Genomic DNA, 15,858 nt, shown 5'->3' with positions numbered 1-15,858 from the left:
AACCTAACCCTCCCCCTAGTGCCTAACCCTAAGCCCTAAACCTAACCCTCCCTCCCCGCCACTTACCTTCGGCATCCCAGCGGTCGGGATGCTGGCACCGGGACTATGACCGGCGTCGGCATTCCAATGCCAGTAAGGTAAGAGTTGGCATCCCTACCGCCGGGATGCCGAACGCATCCTGCTATCGATGTCCCAGTGTATTAAGTAAAATGTTCATAGGACTTTCCAATCTATGTTGGAGGTGCAATGGGAGTCTGGGTTCTCCTTTCCATATATGGTGGCTTTGCCCTTCACTGATCTAAGGATATTGTTGGCAAGGGGGACCTGATGAATCTGAATTTGGGATTTTGACTGTAATATCCAGGGCTATTTCCAAGTATAAAAAGTGTCTTTTATGATATATGAATAATGCAGCTAAGGCAGTTATATCACCTTAATGGAGATCACTGTCACCCCCAACTATGAAAAATGTAACTACAGTATCTACAAAGGATCGTCTTTCTACTTTAATAGCCACATGGTTTTACTGGTTGGAATGAATCTGCCAAATATAAAGCCTTAAAGGTCTAAAACGATTTTCCATAGCGTGCCTTTCCGTTAGTTGACTGTCATATCTGCTGGAGACCTGGGATCCCCCCTTTTCTTCCCTTCTCCCCCCACCTCCTCCCTATTCTTTTTTTTTGTCATTTTTCTTTGTTTCCTTTTGGGGTTTTTTCTGTATTTGATTGGTTTATAATAATATTACATAAAAAATTTCAATGTACGGTGATCGAATATTTATTGTCTATATTTGATATATCTGCAAATGTATTTGATATTTACATCTTTAAATAAAATAATATATATATAAAAAAATATTTACCAACTGCCACTAATTCTATAACCTTAGTGCGTGCAGGCTGGGAGCTGTCAGAATGATCTCTCTGAATGTGTGCTATACTATGCTATAAATTCTAAGCACAGAGATCTTTCCAGTTTATTTTTATTACCTATTGATTTATGCAGAGCCTACACGTCCTCCAGCACTGTACAGAGTAAGCGGTGCTCATAAGGCATTAACGAGAGTCATAATAAAATGAGAACTCAAAGTGCGATACATGGAATTTGCAACAACAGAAGTGAAGTATTTGCATATTGGGCCTCATTCTGAGTCCCACGCAATGTTGTCGTATGCATCTATGCGATCGTTCCCTCCCTCAGCCCTCTGGCCACAAGAGGTGCTGTCATCACGGTATCGGCACATACACTTACCCCATGCTCAGTGCAGGAGATGCAACTGCAAATAGCATGCACTGTGCATGCGCACGACTCAGAATAGATTGCAACTCTAGATACACGCCCACGGCACATTCACAGGAAATGTCCCTTAAGTGTGGGCGAACAGCTGCCACCCAGCAACAGCCATTCCCCAATGGTGAGACACAACTGAGATCCGCATGACTAACTAACACTAGAAAGCTGCCCTAAGTTTCATATGTTGGCTGGGACACATGTGTGGTTTGCTAAAAATCGTGAGATGCAGCCGAATTCTTACTCAGAGTCAGGCCCATTATCTCTAGGAAATGACATAAAGGTATCCTAACGTTCTCCGAAATCCTTAGAGAACTTGACACAATAACCGAAGATTCTGTCCTGCATTAAGGGGTCCTAACAAGGGTAAAACAGGCAATGGCGTCCCTCCCCGCGGTGACACCCGGGGCGGGGAGGGCTGTAGTGCGCACGGTGAAGTCGCACGCTGTGGCGTGGCCTTGGGGACAGGTAGCGTGGCCTCGCGGGTAGGGACGTGGCCTCGCGGCGGCTGTAACCCCTCTTGTAATCACTTCAGGGGTCTCGGAGGTGCAGACTGCTCCCGGGGGCCACTCTGTGTGAAGTGCCAGCTCCCTCACTGTATCAGGAGCAGAGTGCTGCACTTAATGCCCCTGTTACTGAGGAGTCTGCATTTTGGTGTCACCCCTTGCTGGGTGACACCTGGGTGCGGCCCACACCACCCTTGTGACATCACTGGAAACAGGCTGTCTGTAAGTGGATATAATGTTTAAGCATTAAAATGTCATACAGGTAAAGTAATGACTCAAAGTCAACCATATAGAAACCCAGAAGTTTCTTCTCCTCAATGTGAGTGGTGACAACAGAGACACTTTGCTCTGCTGGATACGTTTAGAACGTGATGTAGTCATGTGACCTTCGGCCGCAAAGCCGCCGGTCACAATCCTGACGGCAGAATGCCGGCTAGGGATTTATGATAGGCGTCGAAATATCCAGGATGACACGTGCCCGAACGAGGTAAGTCCAGGGCACCCGTCCTTTTAGCCACGGGGGGGGAAGGGAGGTTATGTATGGGGCAGTTAGCAGGGTTAGCATTAGGTTTTGGTGGGGGGGTTAGGTACCCCTAGGGGGGAGGGTAAGGGTTAGGCACCCCCAGGAAGAGGTTAGGGTTAGGCACTCCCTGGGAGGGTTAGATTTAGGGAGCGGTAAGGGGGGGTTAGAGTTAGGCACCTCCGGGGGGAGGTTAGGGTTAGGCAGTAGGGGGGGAGGTTAGGGTTAGGCAGTAGGGGGGAGGTTAGGGTTAGGCAGTAGGGGGGGAGGTTAGGGATAGGCAGTAGGGGGGGAGGTTAGGGTTAGGCAGTAGGGGGGGAGGTTAGGGTTAGGCAGTAGGGGGGGAGGTTAGGGTTAGGCACCACTATGAGAGGGTTAGGGTTAGAGGGGGGGACAGGGGAGGATATCATACTTACCTGCCTTTGACTGTCGGGATTTTCATCCTGTTCAATCCCATTCCGTTTAGAACAGTTGGACACTGATAACAGCCTGTTGTTCAGAGCCGGGCCTGACCCCCACTTCTCCCCCTGGAACAATGGAGCCATAGGCATTTGCCTATATAGTATATGCTTAGAGTTGGCTCTGTTGCTGTATTATATGCCAAAGCTGCTTGTGAAATGATAAAAATACTCCATAATTTTTCTATTATACAATAACCGAGGGAAGTGGGATAAACTAAGGGTTTCAGAGACGGACACATCGCAACTGCGAAAATATGCTAATGGTTGCGAAGCTTACCTGAGCAAAAAGATGCTCACTGCTGCCTCCTCATATGTGAATGACGTCTCTTACCTGCACAAATATCGGTAACATCGATGCACATCGAGCAGCCATCTTGCCCTTGCGGCAGGTCTGACCTACCGCAGCCTTGGGGGCTCTTCTAACACGCAGAGCTACATATGCAATTGCAGTGGCTAATTTATGCACACCCATGTAGCGACGTTCAAACGGACAGACAGGCCTGCATTTTACAGACCACTCCCCCATCACCACCCCCCAACACTGACAACCTGTCACTCACTCTGCGATGGATTCCTCTGTTTGTCCATAGACGCAATGCGATCACTGCATATACACAGTGTGACTTACATGCAGTGCGGCTTACACAAATGTGTGATGGCTAGCAATCGCTCGATCTGCGTCCGTAATCGCCTTTGCGCCCAGCTCTGAATCAGGCCTTAAGTGCATATATGACTTCACAGAGAAAAGTGAATAATTGCAGTTTATTCTTCTTATTATTATTATTATTATTTATTTATATGGCGTTACAAGTGTTCGGCAGCGCCTTACAAAGTCCATAAACAAATAAGTAACCAGTGACTTACAATACAATACAGGACATGGATAATAAACATTGTTATATTAGCGACCTTTACACCCACATAAGCAGCCAGGTGTTAGGTGCCCTAGTGGGGAGTAAAAGATAAATGAAATTACAGTAGGGAGAAGCACAAGAGGATAGAGGGCCCTGCTCAAAAGAGCTTACATTCTTTAAGGGAGGGGCAGACAAACAGGAGTGACACAGATGGGGTAGGCGGGGAGATTAAATTGTATTAAAATCTGTATTAAAATCTACCTGCAAATAAATGTAACAACATTCCTATATAAACGTTATAAAAAATGTTACACATACATTAGGCATATAATACTTGTGTCAGGATGATGAAAATCCTAAAATGTAAATGGTTCATTATAAAACGGTATACAGAGGCGAGTTATGTAAAACCAGTGCCATAAAAGCAGTAGAAGTAATACTTAGACACCGTACCTGAAAAATCCAGGGCACAGACCCCTCTCTGGTGCTGTCCTTTCAGCAGAGATAAGCACTTCAGTGTCTGTGTATCCCATACGTGAATTGCTGCGTCTCTTCCAATCTGAATCACCAAGAAATATCATGATATTAAGTGAGTATTTCAAAATGAATTAATCCGTCCAGGTATCTGAATTCTATATATTAGCAAAATTAATGGTATTTGCTGCACGCTGGATTAATTAAAAATGGTATATACTTTCCTTTACAATAAACAGGGCCGTAACAAGGGTGGTACGACCTATACCATGGCACAGGGCACCGCAAAGCAGGGGGCATTGTTTGGGCCTGTCAACTTTCTGTTTATTATCATTCTCACTTGTAGCTTCTTCTTCTTTTATCCCCAGCATCTCCTGGCCTCCCCTATCTCTTCCCTGGCCCTTCCCCATGGGGCTATGCCCCTTTTTCGGGTGTGTTATGTCCCTATTTGGAAAATAGGGGGGGGGGCAGTCCGTTTGGACATGCATAAATTATCCACTACGATTCCCTACGTAGCTTGAGCACTCATAGCGTGCGATGAGGTTAGCAATTCCTGTGTAAGGTCAGAGCTTGTGCGAGTGTGCGTGAGGTTGCGATGGTACTCGATATTACCGATGGTTTTTGTAGTCTTGCTAAAGATTACGGATGAGTGTAAGGTAAGGTGGGTGTCCTTATGTTGTGCTGCGGTAGCATAGCGATAGCAATGGATTTGCATACTACCACAGTGAGACTGCGTGCGTAATCGCTATTGCAATTGCAGTTGTGATCCGTAATGAATCAGGCCCTATGGGCCTGATTCAGACCCGCTCGCGAGCGCTGAGCGCTCGCAAGCGGGTCGATGGTGCCCTAGTGCGCATGCGCACAACGGAGGGAGCTCCGTCATGCGCATTTGCGAGACCCGCATAGCGACAGCCAAGCTGTCGCTATGGGTCTCGCACCAAAGGGGGTGTGCTGTCGATGGTGAGTGACAGCACGCCCCCTTTGGTGGGCATGCCGGGGGCGTTGCTGCCCAGACGGAGGCGTTCCCATGGGAACGCCTACCGTCTGGGGCCCGACCCCAATAACATCACTAGTGATGTCAGTGGGAGTGCTTTTGGCTCTGATAGAGCCAAAAGCACTCCAGGGCTTGCGGCAGCGAGACCCTACCGCAGGGTCTCGTCGCAAGCCCGATGGTCGCTATGGTCTTGACCATCGCGACCATCTTTTTGGCCGCTTGCATAAGCTGTGGGTGGTCACCCATAGCTATGCGAGCGGCCAGGAGGCCGCTCCATTTTTAGGTAGGAGGGCCCTGATTCAGAGCGAGCGCTCTGGTCAGAGCGTCCGGCTCTGAATCAGGCCCTATGTTTGTTAAGCTCTGGTCCCATAAAAGGGCCTGTGGAGCAATCCGCCACTAGACTGCAAGCTCTCATGGGCAGGGCCCTCCACCCATTTGACTCTCCCCCTGCACCGGTTCTTGTCTCCAGAGCAATGTCGACATTGTGAATGTCCCCATTTGACACAACATCAATTTTGACATTCTGAATGTTGAATTTTGTACCACACCCACATGCACTTCTCTCTCCCAGTTCTCCCCTCCTCAGTTTCCTTCTTTCAGTCTCCTGTTAGTTTCCACACTGCAGTCTCGTCTCATATCAGCTTTTCTGTAACTCTGATTACTTTCAGCTTCATTGAGAGCCACTGCTGACAATCCCACCACCTCGTGTTAGCAGGAGCAGCACTCAGTAGACCTAAATTGTCATCCTCACTTTTCCATTCACTTCCAATGCTTTCCCTTCTTCCATCCCAGCTTTCCATTGTCAACTCTCTAACATGCTCCCACACAGTATGATCTATGTAAAAGTACACTCTAAACCATTGTCATTAAGGGGCCCAATAATTACTGGACATATGCACTGGGCATAAAATACACCTATGACAATATAGCATACAGTAGCAGCTTCCTGGCAATAGCTTCCCGGTACAAAGCACGGCTGACCCCCTGCAATAGCTACTGTCAGCAATATTCGTCGATACACACTGCTGCCTGTCCTCTTGGATAATTAGGTAAATACCTGAGATCTGGCTTTTGCAGGGACATAAATAGACCCCTAAGTCTCCTTCTCATTTGTTTTCTGACTGCTCCCTGCATCTCATCACATTCATCTTATTCCCTTCCGCTCAGTGTAATCAGTTAATTACATTTCCAGATTCACAAGAGCTTGCAATGCTTGTTCTCAGCTACTCTCCCTGCTCTGCTTTAATCCTTACAGGTTTGCCATACAGTAGCGAGCTTTATACTGTGCATATGACTGCTTCCAGCATATGTTTATATATTTTGATTTTCCTTCTCACACTAAGGGCCGTATACAATTAGGTGCGAAAAGTCGCGGTTGGCGAAAAGCGTTAGCCGATGTGAACTTTTCGCGCATACGAGCGTATCACGCTATCCAAATGCCGGAAACTCCATATGCAGAAAGCAGGCAAACAGTTTTCACCATCTCAGAGCAGGTGAAAAAATGTGGGCACTTGAGGCCTCATTCAGACCCGCTCGCAAGCGCCTATGCGCTCGCAAGCAGGTCGATGTTGAGGCCCTGCACCCAAGAGAGAAATTGTCTCGCTCCGGGATTCACTACAAAAGGTGGTGGTGGTGGAGGGGGGGGGGTGGCTACACAAATGGAGGCGTTCCAGATGGAATGCCTGCCGTTTGGGGGCGGTGCCACTGACATCACAGTGGTGAGCTTCCGGCTCTAATAGAGCCGAAAGCTCACTAGGGCTTGCGGTAGACGAGACCCTACCACAAGAGTCTCGTCACAAGCCCCGATTGTCGCGATGGTCTTGACCATCGCGACCATCAACGTGGCCGCTCGCTAAAGCTGTGGGTAGTCACCCACAGCCTAGCGAGCTGCCAGGAGGCCGGCTCTGAACTTAAAAGCGGCCGCCCTCATTCAGAGCGAGCGCTCGCGTTTTGCAAGCGGCTCTGAATGAGGTCCTTGGTTCAGAACCCTTTGGACACCCCTTAAAGACTTAAATTTAAAAAGTGTTGGAAAATGGGTTTAAAGTACTGGGTCAGGTATTTTGGGGTGCTCTATGGATGGGACAGGTGTTTTTAAGATTGCAGGGGGCTGCTCAGGTGTATTTTAAACATTGTTTAAAACTTCACTATATAGACACAAAAATATACTAGCACCCATTGTAATGTATCCCCAATATAACTACAGCAATTATTTTCTCCAAAAGAAACTGCTTTATATCATATACAGTACAGTATGCATATAACAGCCATTTCACTCATTTTAAGAACCCCAAATACTTTTATTAGGGCTATTAATACACTTCTATATTGATTTCCCGTGTCAGTTAGGCTTTTTATGGGGTACAGACTCATTTCCCCAAACTGTGAAGTACTTTTCGCTAGCTTCGGCATGCGCAACTATCGCACATATGCGTTTTCGCATGTTTTGCATTTGGATAGGGCGAAAAGAGAGAGCGTGCATTGAGAAAGTACGCGAAAAGATCGCATCAAAACTGGCGAATACGGCGATAACTTCGCCATGCAATCGCTTATCGCCAAACGCAACTTTTCACACCTAATTGAATACGCCCCTAAGTGGTTGATATATCAAGCAGTGAAAACAGAGAAGTGGACCAGTGTAGAAGTTGCCCATAACAACCAATCAGTATCGATGTAATATTTATCAAGTATATTCTATAACATGATAGGTCAAAGCTGATTGGTTGCTATGGGCAACTTCTACACTAGGTACATCTATCCCAATATTTTCATTATCTGCTATCCACAGTGACAGTCATGTCTTGAGCCCCTTATGCAGGACAACGCGTGAGACTGTGCTATAGATAGATATTAGTCCATTTATACTCACTGTCTCATAATAACATACCCATTGTTGTTTATCAGTCTGATTTATTTATTTTCTTGTTTTATCACTTTATTGAGTTCACTCTGTCCCAATTTTCTAACAGAGTCCTTGAGAGTTCTCCTTCCCTCCACAATGTACTGTGACCTCCCCATGATTTTCATGAGCCTCCCAATTCTTTTTTGACATAAGGTGCGTACACACTGGGCGATATTACTGAGCGACTGCACGATTACGACATCGTAATCGTGCAATCGCTCAGTAATCGTGCACAAATCGTGCACTTTTATGTCAGAAACGACCAGCGATGCGCACTCCCGCTGGTAGTTTCCGACATTGTCCATCGCCTGAACATGCCGGCCAATCTGCCGATAACGACAGATTGGCATGTTCAGGAATGATGGACAGTACCTGCACTGAATGACTGATCGTTCAGTGCAGACACTACAGGGGATCAGGAACGACGGTACGATTACGATGTCATAATCGTGCTGTCTTTCCTGATGGCCTAGTGTGTACACACCAATACAGTACAATGCCTATTATTGCTAATCTACACTGCTTAAGCCTATGCAGGACAGTTCTTTACTCTCATTCTTCTCTGTACTTGCAGCATCACATCACACACCTGCCAAAGACAACCAATGACAAAAACAAACCCATAGTGCACTTGTACCAAATGCTTCTCCTCTCTAAGCCTCAAACAATAGTCACCGCACGTTACATTCATTCCTGTTTCTTTCACAGACTTTGACTTTGCTAATTATATATCCCTTCTTCTCATTTGTTTTACCCAATATACACACCCGCTACCAAATGCTGTGCCCCAGACTAAACTCTGTACCTCGTTCTCCCCTGTGCATTAGTTGTTTCAAGTACAATTATTTACTCTGTTGTTTTCTCTCTGTCTATTATTATTCCTATTTATGTACATTATCCCTTTCTTTGGCCTCCAGTCATTTCATGCATACATAATCCTACATCATAAATCATACATCACTTCGTTTCCTCTTTAGACTTCAGTTCCAAATGCCTAATTTTTCAATTAAGCAACCCAGTATTCCATAAATTTCATATTTCCCTCATTCCATACGATATGGACTTCTCAGAGGTGTACCTGCTACATTACCCTTTCTAATCCGTCTTTTGTTTGATTCTCACTCAAACTTCCCAGGTTATATTTGATTAATTCTACAGTTAGTCCATCATTTCTCAATGGCTGTTATTCAACTTACCCCACTCATACACCCATCTCACTGGTTACTTATCCCACTCATACACCCATCTCACTGGTTACTTATTCCACTCATACACCCATCTCACTGGTTCCTTATCCCACTCATAAACCCATCTCAATGGTTCCTTAGCCCACTCCAACATCCATCTCACTGGTTCCTTTTCCCACTCATACACCCATCTCACTGGATCCATTTCCCACTCCTACATCCATCTCACTGGTTCCTTATCCCACTCATACACCCATCTCACTGGTTCCTTATCCCACTCATACACCCATCTCACTGGTTCCTTATCCAACTCATACACCCATCTCACTGGTTCCATATCCCACTCATACATCCATCCCACTGGGCTCTTATCCCACTCATACACCCATCTCACTGGTTCCTTGTGCCACTCATACACCCATCTCACTGGTTCCTTATCCCACTCATACATCCATCCTACTGTTTCCATATCCCACTCATACATCCATCCCACTGGGCTCTTATCCCACTCATACACCCATCTCACTGGTTCCTTATCACACTCATACATCCATCTCACTGGTTCCTTTTCCCCCTCATACACCCATCTTGCTGGTTCCTTTTCCCACACATACACCCATCTCACTAGTCCCATTTCCCACTCATACACCTATATCACTGGTTCTTTATCCCACCCATACATCCATCTCACTGGTTCCTTATCTCACTCCTACATCCATCTAACTGGTTCCTTATGCCACTCCTACATCCATCTCAATGGATCCTTATGCCACTCATACACCCATCTAACTGGTTCCTTAACCCACTCATACACCCATCTCACTGGTTCCTTATCCCACTCATACACCCATCTCACTGGTTCCATATCCCACACATACATCCATCCCACTGGGCTCTTATCCCTCTCTAACATCCATCTAACTGGTTCCTTATCCCACTCCAACATCCATCTCACTGGTTCCTTATCCCACTCCAACATCCATCTCACTGGCTCCTTTTCCCACTCATACACCCATTTCACTGGTTCCATTTCCCACTCATACACCCATCTCACTGGTTCCATATCCCACTCATACATCCATCCCACTGGGCTCTTATCCCACTCATACACCCATCTCACTGGTTCCTTGTGCCACTCATACACCCATCTCACTGGTTCCTTATCCCACTCATACATCCATCCTACTGTTTCCATATCCCACTCATACATCCATCCCACTGGGCTCTTATCCCACTCATACACCCATCTCACTGGTTCCTTATCACACTCATACATCCATCTCACTGGTTCCTTTTCCCCCTCATACACCCATCTTGCTGGTTCCTTTTCCCACACATACACCCATCTCACTGGTTCCATTTCCCACTCATACACCTATATCACTGGTTCTTTATCCCACCCATACATCCATCTCACTGGTTCCTTATCTCACTCCTACATCCATCTAACTGGTTCCTTATGCCACTCCTACATCCATCTCAATGGATCCTTATGCCACTCATACACCCATCTAACTGGTTCCTTAACCCACTCATACACCCATCTCACTGGTTCCTTATCCCACTCATACACCCATCTCACTGGTTCCATATCCCACACATACATCCATCCCACTGGGCTCTTATCCCTCTCTAACATCCATCTAACTGGTTCCTTATCCCACTCCAACATCCATCTCACTGGTTCCTTATCCCACTCCAACATCCATCTCACTGGCTCCTTTTCCCACTCATACACCCATTTCACTGGTTCCATTTCCCACTCATACACCCATCTCACTGGTTCCATTTCCCACTCATACACCCATCTCACTGGTTCCTTATCCCACTCATATACCCATCTCACTGACTACTTATCCCACTCATATACCCATCTCACTGGTTCCATGTCCCACACATACATCCATCCCACTAGGGCTCTTATCCCACTTTAACACCCATCTCACTGGTTCCTTATCCCACTCCAACATCCATCTCACTGGTTCCATTTCCCACTCATACACTGGTTCCTTTTCCCACTCATACACCCTTCTCACTGGTTCCATTTCCCATTCATACATCCATCTCACTGGTTGTTTATCCCACTCATATATCCATCCCACTGGTTCCATATCCCACTCATACACCCATCTCACTGGTTCCATATCCCACTCATACATCCTTCTCACTGGTTCCTTATCCCACTCATACACTCATCTCATTGGTTCCTTTTCCCACTCATACACCCTTCTCACTGGTTCCATTTCCCACTCATACATCCATCTCACTGGTTCTTTATCCCACTCATATATCCATCCCACTGGTTCCATATCCCACTCATACACCCATCTCACTGGTTCCTTTTCCCCCTCATACATCCATCTCACTGGTTCCTTTTCCCACTCATACACCCATCTCACTGGTTCCATTTCCCACTCATACACCTATATCACTGGTTCATTATCCCACCCATACATCCATCTCACTGGTTCCTTATCTCACTCCTACATCCATCTAACTGGTTCCTTATGCCACTCCTACATCCATCTCACTGGATCCTTATGCCACTCATACACCCATCTAACTAGTTCCTTAACCCACTCATACACCCATCTCACTGGTTCCTTATCCCACTCATACACCCATCTCACTGGTTCCATATCCCACACATACATCCATCTCACTGGCTCCTTTTCCCACTCATACACCCATTTCACTGGTTCCATTTCCCACTCCTACATCCATCTCACTGGTTCCTTATCCCACTCATACACCCATCTCTCTGGTTCCTTATGCTACTTATACATCCATCTCACTGGTTCCATATCCCACTTATACACCCATGTCACCGGTTCCTTATCCCACTCATACACCCATCTCACTGGATCCATTTCCCACTCATACACCCTTCTCACTGGTTCCATTTCCCACTGGTTCCTTATCCCACTCATACATCCATCCCACTGGGCTCTTATCCCACTCATACACTCATCTCATTGGTTCCTTATCCTACTCATACATCCATCTCACTGGTTCCATATCCCACTTATACACCCATGTCACCGGTTCCTTATCCCACTCATACACCCATCTCACTGGTTCCATATCCCACTCATACACCCATCTCACTGGTTCCATATCCCACTGGTTCCTTATCCCACTCATACATCCATCCCACTGGGCTCTTATCCCACTCATACACTCATCTCATTGGTTCCTTTTCCCACTCATACACCCTTCTCACTGGTTCCATTTCCCACTCATACATCCATCTCACTGGTTCTTTATCCCACTCATATATCCATCCCACTGGTTCCATATCCCACTCATACACCCAACTCACTGGTTCCTTTTCCCCTCATACATCCATCTCATTGGTTCCTTTTCCCACTCATACACCCATCTCACTGGTTCCATTTCCCACTCATACACCTATATCACTGGTTCTTTATCCCACCCATACATCCATCTCACTGGTTCCTTATCTCACTCCTACATCCATCTAACTGGTTCCTTATGCCACTCCTACATCCATCTCACTGGATCCTTATGCCACTCATACACCCATCTAACTGGTTCCTTAACCCACTCATACACCCATCTCACTGGTTCCTTATCCCACTCATACACCCATCTCACTGGTTCCATATCCCACACATACATCCATCTCACTGGCTCCTTTTCCCACTCATACACCCATTTCACTGGTTCCATTTCCCACTCCTACATCCATCTCACTGGTTCCTTATCCCACTCATACACCCATCTCTCTGGTTCCTTATCCTACTCATACATCCATCTCACTGGTTCCATATCCCACTTATACACCCATGTCACCGGTTCCTTATCCCACTCATACACCCATCTCACTGGATCCATTTCCCACTCATACACCCTTCTCACTGGTTCCATTTCCCACTCATACACCCATCTCACTGGTTCCTTATCCCACTCATATACCCATCTCACTGGTTCCATATCCCACACATACATCCATCCCACTAGGGCTCTTATCCCACTCTAACACCCATCTCACTGGTTCCTTATCCCACTCCAACATCCATCTCACTGGTTCCATTTCCCACTCATACACTCATCTCACTGGTTCCTTTTCCCACTCATACACCCTTCTCACTGGTTCCATTTCCCACTCATACACCCATCTCACTGGTTCCTTATCCCACTCATATACCCATCTCACTGATTACTTATCCCACTCATATGCCCATCTCACTGGTTCCATATCCCACACATACATCCATCCCACTAGGGCTCTTATCCCACTCTAACACCCATCTCACTGGTTCCTTATCCCACTCCAACATCCATCTCACTGGTTCCATTTCCCACTCATACACTCATCTCACTGGTTCCTTTTCCCACTCATACACCCTTCTCACTGGTTCCATTTCCCACTCATACATCCATCTCACTGGTTGTTTATCCCACTCATATATCCATCCCACTGATTACTTATCCCACTCATATGCCCATCTCACTGGTTCCATATCCCACACATACATCCATCCCACTAGGGCTCTTATCCCACTCTAACACCCATCTCACTGGTTCCTTATCCCACTCCAACATCCATCTCACTGGTTCCATTTCCCACTCATACACTCATCTCACTGGTTCCTTTTCCCACTCATACACCCTTCTCACTGGTTCCATTTCCCACTCATACATCCATCTCACTGGTTGTTTATCCCACTCATATATCCATCCCACTGGTTCCATATCCCACTCATACACCCATCTCACTGGTTCCATATCCCACTCATACATCCTTCTCACTGGTTCCTTATCCCACTCACACATCCATCCCACTGGGCTCTTATCCCACTCATACACTCATCTCATTGGTTCCTTTTCCCACTCATACACCCATCTCACTGGTTCCATTTCCCACTCATATATCCATCCCACTGGTTCCATATCCCACTCATACACCCATCTCACTGGTTCCATATCCCACTGGTTCCTTATCCCACTAATACACCCATCTCACTGGTTCCTTATCCCACTCATATACCCATCTCACTGATTACTTATCCCACTCATATACCCATCTCACTGGTTCCATATCCCACACATACATCCATCCCACTAGGGCTCTTATCCCACTCTAACACCCATCTCACTGGTTCCTTATCCCACTCCAACATCCATCTCACTGGTTCCATTTCCCACTCATACACTCATCTCACTGGTTCCTTTTCCCACTCATACACCCTTCTCACTGGTTCCATTTCCCACTCATACATCCATCTCACTGGTTGTTTATCCCACTCATATATCCATCCCACTGGTTCCATATCCCACTCATACACCCATTTCACTGGTTCCATATCCCACTCATACATCCTTCTCACTGGTTCCTTATCCCACTCACACATCCATCCCACTGGGCTCTTATCCCACTCATACACTCATCTCATTGGTTCCTTTTCCCACTCATACACCCTTCTCACTGGTTCCATTTCCCACTCATATATCCATCCCACTGGTTCCATATCCCACTCATACACCCATCTCACTGGTTCCATATCCCACTGGTTCCTTATCCCACTAATACACCCATCTCACTGGTTCCTTATCCCACTCATACACCCATCTCACTGGTTTTTTATCCCACTCATACATTCATCTCACTGGATCCTTATCCCAATCCTACATCTATCTGACTGGTTCCTTATCCCACTCCTACATCCATCTCACTGGTTCCTTATCCCACTCATACATCCATCTCACTGGTTCCTTATCCCACTCATACATCCATCTCACTGGTTCCTTATCCCAATCCTACATCTATCTGACTGGTTCCTTATCCCACTCCTACATCCATGTCACTGGTTCCTTATCCCACTCATACATCAATCTCACTGGTTCCTTATCCCACTCATGCATCCATCTCACTGGTTCCTTATCCCACTCATATATCCATCTCACTGGTTCCTTATCCCACTTATACATCCATCTCACTGGTTCCTTCTCCCACTCATACACCCATCTTGGAAGTGCTCCATGCTAATCAAAGCCAGACAGATAGTCCCAGGGGGAGGTGTCGTCTTCCTCTGGTACTGCCAGTCCAGACTGTGATAGCCAAGAGTGCTTCCCGTAGGAAGCCACTCCCCTGCTATCATAGCAACCCTTACCAGCTAGTAGGGATTGCAGCTCCTAGAAGCAAGCCAGTTTGCTAATATGTGCACAATTACAAGATCTCTAGCCAGAAAGTGAGGAGCTGCCACTGATCATACCACGATGTCAGTATTAATCCTGTATAGCCCAACTTATATGCAGCCTCTCAATGCCATTATATAAATTTATTACAGACCCTAAAGTCCCATGAAACATACAATTAGGGTGCATTCAATAATAAGCTACCTGTGGGCACACGTTATTTTCAAGATCCAAAATAAGAGAAGCTTTATGCAGCCGTAAGGCATTGTGTGCATGGAACCGAATGCATATTTTGACCCACATGCAGAGTTGTACGCATTCTACAGCCAGACTGCCCCTATCTATACATTCCCCATTGATACCTGTTGGCTTCCAGCATCAATCTACATTAAGATACAGACATCCCATAGGGATATCCCAGTATAAATACTGTTAAATATTATTATTAAGGTGGTAGTCAGGTTTGCAGAACTACTTTGATAAACTTTATTTAAGGTTGTCTGGATAACTA

General features: G+C 46.3%; 1 protein-coding gene across 4 annotated transcripts in view; it reads right to left on the bottom strand.

The window, feature by feature from the left end:
• EML6 (EMAP like 6) overlaps window positions 1–15,858 on the bottom strand; it is a 204,348-nt gene that overhangs the window by 97,975 nt on the left and 90,515 nt on the right. For all 4 annotated transcript variants that reach the window (XM_088478002.1, XM_088478004.1, XM_088478005.1 and 1 more), the window contains exon 15: window positions 4,085–4,190. In XM_088478002.1, the coding sequence (XP_088334128.1) occupies window positions 4,085–4,190 (106 nt within the window). The remainder of the gene's footprint in view (window positions 1–4,084; window positions 4,191–15,858) is intronic.

Source organism: Taudactylus pleione, unplaced genomic scaffold (assembly GCF_031769625.1).
Source record: "Taudactylus pleione unplaced genomic scaffold, aTauple2 ptg000206l, whole genome shotgun sequence".
NCBI classification, from domain to species: Eukaryota; Metazoa; Chordata; class Amphibia; order Anura; family Myobatrachidae; genus Taudactylus; species Taudactylus pleione.
This window is presented reverse-complemented; position numbering and strand designations above follow the sequence as displayed.